General features: G+C 43.6%; 1 protein-coding gene across 2 annotated transcripts in view; it reads left to right on the top strand.

Moving 5' to 3' along the window:
- Positions 1 to 6,096, top strand: part of wdr41 (WD repeat domain 41) — a 9,772-nt gene extending 3,676 nt beyond the window's left edge. For both annotated transcript variants that reach the window (XM_031859940.1, XM_031859939.1), the window contains 8 exons: positions 63 to 174; positions 293 to 355; positions 1,099 to 1,203; positions 1,332 to 1,516; positions 1,607 to 1,728; positions 2,567 to 2,652; positions 3,840 to 3,973; positions 4,069 to 6,096. In XM_031859940.1, the coding sequence (XP_031715800.1) occupies positions 63 to 174; positions 293 to 355; positions 1,099 to 1,203; positions 1,332 to 1,516; positions 1,607 to 1,728; positions 2,567 to 2,652; positions 3,840 to 3,973; positions 4,069 to 4,209 (948 nt within the window). In that variant the 3' untranslated portion in view covers positions 4,210 to 6,096. The remainder of the gene's footprint in view (positions 1 to 62; positions 175 to 292; positions 356 to 1,098; positions 1,204 to 1,331; positions 1,517 to 1,606; positions 1,729 to 2,566; positions 2,653 to 3,839; positions 3,974 to 4,068) is intronic.
- The last annotated feature ends 940 nt before the right edge of the window (positions 6,097 to 7,036 follow it).

The following is a 7,036-nucleotide window of genomic DNA, read 5'->3' as shown; positions in this document are numbered from 1 at the left end:
TGTGTGTGTGTGTGTGTGTGTGTGTGTGTGTGTGTGTGTGTGTGTGTTTTCTACCCACTCAGTGTTTGCTGGTGCTGGAGCGGCTGTGTGTGTGGGTCTCCGGCGGTGAGGAGCTGTGTGTGTGGAACAAAGACTTCCAGCTGCAGTGTCAAACACAGAACCACAGCGACACCGGTGAGCAGAAACAACTGTCACAATAAACCTCTTGTGTGGTTATTGTTGCACCAACTAATCTCACACCCAGTTTGCACACAAACTGATTAATTGTCACTCAGTTTTTGGCTTTTTTCAGGAATAACTGCTTTGATAGAGCTGCCCAAGAACTGCATAGCTGCTGCTGTGGATAAAGAGATGGGTAAGAGACCGGATTGATGCTGAATATGTGCAATAAGATGAGAACGACGTGGCTTTAAAGGTATTATATGTAGCAATTTACATATTAATCGCTTTGTATTCGGGATGTCCTGACCAAGTTTATTTTGTCTGCATGCAAGCTGCTCCTTAAGTTTTTTTTCTTTTTTTTTTTTAAATTATTGTTTTGTAAATAATGCTTGCTACGTTATCGCTAGCAAAAGGCTATCTGAGTGGATGTGTTAGCTAGCGAGCTTACTAAATTACTTCACCAGCTAACACGATCCATGATACTAACTTATTTATTGTGACAAACGGTGTTGAACGGTACAAAGTAAACGTGTGTAATTCGTAATTTCTTTCTAATAACCAAGAGCGACAGCGGCGCCCAAGTAGCTAACTGCAACCTAAGCTAAGTTTAGCCAGCTAGCTGTGAAATAGCTACGTGGCATAGATCTGACGTTTATAACGTTAGCTAATAAAGTCATTAGCCAAAGGCAAGCTAGTTAGCATCCTGGAACCAAAGGTCCAAATAAAATATTGGAACATTACAGATGGGAGCATTTTTTAAATGCGATATATGATTGTAATGTTATGTCATGACACTGTTTTGGCCGGTGCCCAGGATGCTCACTAGCGCCGACAACAGGATGCTAACTGCAGTTCACTTAACGCCCACCGGTGTCAACGCTAACAATGATTCCACAGAGCACCTTTAAAGAACATTGACCATTATTGTTTCTGCAGTGATCTACAGGCTGACGGTCTCCACTGATTCCTCCATGTCGGTGGCTGAGATCCGCCGTCTGTCCAACCATCAGGACAGGATTCGAGCTCTTATCAACGTCAATGGTCAGTCTGTCAGGAAACTCTGACTCATCGATGACAATCAAAGAGCAAACCTGCATTCCATTTTTTGAGATGCTGAGAAACTGCATGTCCCTTTGTTTCACATGACTTAAGTTCCATGTCTTCCTCAGACGGGCTCTTCGCCAGCGGCTCCCATGCCGGCGAGTTGATCTTATGGGATGCAATTGATTGGAACATCCTGGGCTACGAGCACATCCTGTGGGAGGAGTCACAAGCCTGCACTCAGGCCGAAATACGACTGGCTGCTCCCAAACCCAGCGAGATGTCAATTCAGCATCTGACCACCAACGGAAGGGTGAGGAAGACGGCACGAGCGGATGTCGTGTGTCGTTCAAAACTGTATTTTTGAATCCATAACAAAATGTAATGTTTGTGTTTTTTGCAGCACATCCTTGCAGCTGTGGGCAGCGGCCTGTATGTGTACAGCATTCTGACCAAGACGGTGGTGGCCTACAGGAAGGTTGCCCATGACTCTAATGTCTTACACACCATGCTGTTATCTGAAAGGTGAGGTATCAGTTCCTGTCCAAACAGAATACTACAGGAGGGCTGCAGTATGATTCACAGATAGTTAACGGTCTCTTTAGATGAATATTTGATGAATAAGAAGAATGAGCAGTTAGTAATTGATTCATATTTATTAGTAAAAAAAATTGGGAGAAATCCTTTGAAAATACTAGTGTTTAAAAATACAAAACAAGGCAAAACACAGAGCTATAGCTCCACCTAGTGGAAAAGTAATGCAACTGAAGAAATCAAAACATTACAGACTGGGTCTACTCTACCAAATAGTCCAAGAGACTTGTAATATATCTCTATGGGCTTTTAGAAATGTTCACATGTCATTGACAAAGCCAGCCAAGATGATGCACTTTAGGACACATTCGTGTACACACTTGCTAAAAGAATGTGGACATATGAGGACCAGAACACCTCTGAATATGGACTGAACAATCAGTCCTCAATGCGTCTTGGCTGTCCTCCGACCCATACGTAGAGCTGTCCTCCCACCTGTACGTACAGCTGTCCTCCGACCCGTACGTAGAGCTGTCCTCCCACCCGTACGTAGAGCTGTCCTCCCACCCGTACGTAGAGCTGTCCTCTCACCCGCACGTAGAGCTGTCCTCTCACCCGCACGTAGAGCTGCCCTCCCACCCGTACGTAGAGCTGTCCTCCCACCCGTACGTAGAGCTGTCCTCCCACCCGTACGTAGAGCTGTCCTCTCACCCGCACGTAGAGCTGTCCTCTCACCCGCACGTAGAGCTGTCCTCTCACCCGCACGTAGAGCTGTCCTCTCACCCGTACGTAGAGCTGTCCTCTTGTAATCAGATCGTCTCTGTTTCAGCGAGCTGATATCGTGCTCTGAGGACGGCAGTGTGAGGATGTGGGAGATCCAAGACCTGCCTTTACCTGGTGAACCAGCCTCTCCAGGTAACACACACACAACAGGACACACACTTCAACATGTAACATGCTTGAATGTCACACTGCTGATAGGATGGTATGTAGTTCACATTTGCAGAAGAAGTAGGCCATCGTCCCATCTCCTCCTGTGGATTTGCCACCTTAAGAAACATAAGTATGAATCAGAAAGTTCAAAGACTGACAGAAAATTGCCTGCACTCAACTCCTGTGTGATTGTGTAGATGTGCGGGCGGCGTGGAGGTGCAGTCATGCAGTCCAGATGTGGTATTGTGTATATCAAAGGAGAGAGTACTGCACCAGCACTCAGAGAGGCTGTGTTTTCTAATTAAGTGGTCTGAAGCCGAGTGTGTGTCGGTGAGGTCATGCTGCCTTTGATGGTCTCGCTCTCTGCAGTCGGTGTAGAGCTGCAGTGGCTCTGAATGGATCTCGGCTGGAGAGGCTGCATCACTTGCTGATCACTTATCCATCGTTTGTTTGTTGTGTCTCCAGGAATCAATGACTTGCATCTCCTGTGGTCAGGAAACGTTGTGTATTTCCCATAATTGTGGCATTGTGGAAGCTTTGTTACGGATTTATTCTACTGTAGTTCTACTCTGTTTGGGTTTCAACTCATTGTTCAGCCCACAGCTCCACTGTTCTGGTTCCCTCTCACTGCTCATATGGAAGCGTTGGGCTGCAGCAGGACGTTGTGTTCAGAGAAAAAGATTAAACTGTTCTTTAGCTGCTCCGTAGCAGACAGACACAGTTAGAGACTATCTGGTGAACATTGTGGAGGAATTAGCAGCTAAAGAGTCAGACATCTCCCTCAGGAGGTGGTGGAGACCAACTTACAGGTGACACAAACTCACTGCTGGATGTGTAAATAAACAACTGAACAGGTGATGAAATGTCCTCCAGGTTTAAAGATAAACACGATTTATAAATGAGATTAAAAACATGAACTTCTTAATCTGATTGAACTTGAACGAAGATGAAGAACACGTTTACACACATTAGAGGATTTTCTCCTCAAATGATGTGAAACTGCTGTTTTTAGCAGATCCTACCTGAATGTACAGAAATATGTATCATTGTGTTTATGCAGTAACCATGTAGGTAACAAACACATTGAGCACCAGATCATCTGTACTGTTTCTGTCTTTTTTAAATACATGTTTCTGAATATGAGACTTCCTCTCCGTCCATCACGTCAGGGTTCTTTGGAATGTGGTCTTTCGGCCGGTCGAACAAACAGGCCGGTGTTCCGTCAAAGAAGGTCACGGACGTCCCAAACATCCGGACGCTGGAGCTGACGGGTGATCTGATCGGCCACTCGGGGGCAGTCCAGGTATGATTTATGAAGTCTGATCTTATGTTCCACTTCAAAACGCTGTCACAACAGCGCTTCAACGATCCATTTTCTTTCTCTGCCGCTCGTGCCAGATGTTTGTGAGCTTCAGGGAGAACGGTTTGGTCACCTGCTCGACGGACCACCTGCTGATTCTGTGGAAGAACGGAGAGAGGCAATCGCACCTCCGCAGCCTGGCACTGTTCCACAAACTGGAGGAGAATGGAGGACTCTGACCTTTAACCCTTTAAACAAGCAGAGGCGTGAAGCTGTCGGGTGACGTTGGTCTCAAATCAGTTTCATTGACTGTAATGATTGTTTGTTTGTGTTGCTTTTAATAATAATGTAATTGTTGTTGTTTGCCTTATGACCGAAAGTATTTAACTTAAATTTAAAAATAAATAAATCAGTAAATACCTCACATAAAAACACATTGTTGTAATATTTTTATAGCGTGTGAAGTCAGACAGTCAAATGCTGAGCAGGTATGTTATTGGCTGCTAGGCAAGCGTTAGCTAGGCTGCCGGTTAGCTTAGCATAGAGACTGTAAACATGGGGAAACAGCTAGCTATCATCACATCTACAACTCACTAATTAATATCTTGTCACATTCCTTCAGTAAAACCTCAATGTAGGGCTGAAGGCAACCGACGAGTTCAAAGCTTCATTAATAACTCCGACATTCAAATTCTAAATTAACATTTAAATACTGCTTCAATCCACATGTGGTTGTGTTGAGCCTTTCATAAACCGTTACTGCTTTCTGCACACAGACAGAGGCAACACTGACAAGTTAAATTCATTAAAGAAAGTTTATTTGATAAAAACAAAAAAAAGACAAACTAATTTAATACAACGAATCACTTTATTCAAACTAATGATTTTGTTTATTTGGGTGATGACGTCGTTAAAAAAGACATTCGTTGCAGCCCGACCCTCACTTGTAGTTTTCATGTCTCCGGTTAAACAAAGAATTCATAAAGTTGTAATTGGTGAGCTTCAGAGGGACAGAGCTCGCTGTCCATCTCCTGGTTGTCGTCTTATATTTACCGGACAGACATGAGAGCTGTTGATCTTCTGATCCAATTCTTTAATCAGAAAGAAAATAAGTGTTTATCCCAAAATGTCAAACTACTCCTTGAACTTAGTCGCTGCCATTCAGGTAACAACTTCAATTACGGAGCGCTTTAATCGTCTCTGACGGTACATTTCTGTATTTGACAAACATTAAAATAAGACCTCGTTTACCGGAGAGCAAACTCTTCAAACACTCTTGATGGAAATCTTTTCACAGGATATTCATGTGGCAGTAAAATCCCTCAAAACACACGTTACAGTTCTCATGGCCGGTGATTGTTTTTGTTCTTTGAAAAATAATTTGTACCGCATACAACACTCTAATTATTGTTCTGTTTCATAAATGATAGAAAAACAACACAGGATTGGCACGCAGCCACGGCCGTCAGTGTCTGAGAGGAAGGAGGAGTCACTCAGTGATGGAGGCTCATCGTTACGTAACGAGCAGTTATACAACGTGGCGGCGCCTCAGTCGACTCGCAGCGACCGGCTGTCATCTGGTCTGAGTGATGTCATCACGCTCCACTGACGCTCACAGGAAACAATGAAGGCGTGTGAATCTGAAATCATTAAGTCTTCGTTGTCGACGAGCAAAACTATCTCATGAGCAGTGATGACACATTCAGGGGCGGAGCCACATTTTCAAGTCACTTTTTTAAAAAATAATTTTGGAAAACAAGCAAATTACGTAAAATGCAAAGCAAAAATGATACATTTGGTGAGTATTTACAAGAACAGCAGGTACATTAGGTAGTTCTTTACAGTGTATTGCAACAATAGCAGACCTAAACACTAACGTGACACGATTAAGGCGTTGATTAAGACCTTGGTCATCAATTAAATGACTTCATATCGTTATGAATACGTTGAACGTGGACGCGACCGGTTCAGTCTCTTTTAAAGTGAAATGAAACAACAACCGATAAAAAGTGGAATTCACATCTGATCCAACTTCCCCTGATTCAGTTTCTCTCTTTAAAAATCCTCGTAATTAAAACAGAAAAGATAAAATGTCGTAACAGAACTATTAACACCGACTCCCCAAGTTGACTCAAAGCCGCAGCACAGACCATAAAGCAACAGATCCGAGGTCGTTTATATATATATTTGAAATATCTTAAACATGTATGGCTTTTCTCTAGAGGAGAGGAGGAACTATTTCAACCACGAATACTTCTGTTTGTGTAAAGAAGACCAAAGGATAAGGCACCAGTAGAGAGCTGTCTGTGCCTTAATGTTCTGTGACTCGAGCCGGTAATACTTCTGACTTCTCACAATTCTCCATTTTGATTTCTAATCCAATTTTCTTTTTAAAATAATAAAGGTTTCAATAGTGCTGCAACAATAGTGCTTTCCAATACTGTCTCTTGAGCCTTCATATGTTGAAATTGAATAAAAGTGCTTTGAAAGATGTGTGAACTCAGAGGTAATACTGGTTCCATCCTCAAATATTAAAGCCGAATCATCATCATCTCTCTTCCCAGTCACAGCGGGGCAATAACTGACCTGACAGATGATTCACCATTAGATGTACCACGACTGCAACGGCCTCACGTAGCCACCAGAGGGCAGACGCATCACGCAGACCTCATGACCTCAAGTGTCATTTCTCTCAAATCCAAATAATCTGAACATCACGTGCAGGACTGGATTAGAGCCCAATGACTGCGAGGGGCAGTTGCAGGATTTTGAGAAACAGTAAATCGGTCGAACAAAAACCATGCGAGTACCCGGAGCTGATTAGTGTTAGAAGCTGCTGTTTCTATTCTACAAGCTGGATCCAAACAGGTCGCTGTGAGGTCCAACACGGCTACTCGCTACTCTGCAGGACGTGTGCACCGTACAACAGTCAGTGTCGCTCCACATACAAAGAGCTTATACTCCGATCCGTTTCTTCCTCTCGTTTGAGTGCAAACGTCTACAGTTAGTGTCACAAAGCTGTGTGTGTGTGTGTGTGTGTGTGTGTGTGTGTGTGTGTGTGTGTGT

Source organism: Anarrhichthys ocellatus, unplaced genomic scaffold (assembly GCF_004355925.1).
Source record: "Anarrhichthys ocellatus isolate YVR2014 unplaced genomic scaffold, GSC_Weel_1.0 scaffold23, whole genome shotgun sequence".
In the NCBI taxonomy this organism is placed as follows: domain Eukaryota; kingdom Metazoa; phylum Chordata; class Actinopteri; order Perciformes; family Anarhichadidae; genus Anarrhichthys; species Anarrhichthys ocellatus.
Note: the sequence above shows the minus strand (reverse complement) of the source record. Positions and strands in the feature narration are given on the sequence as shown.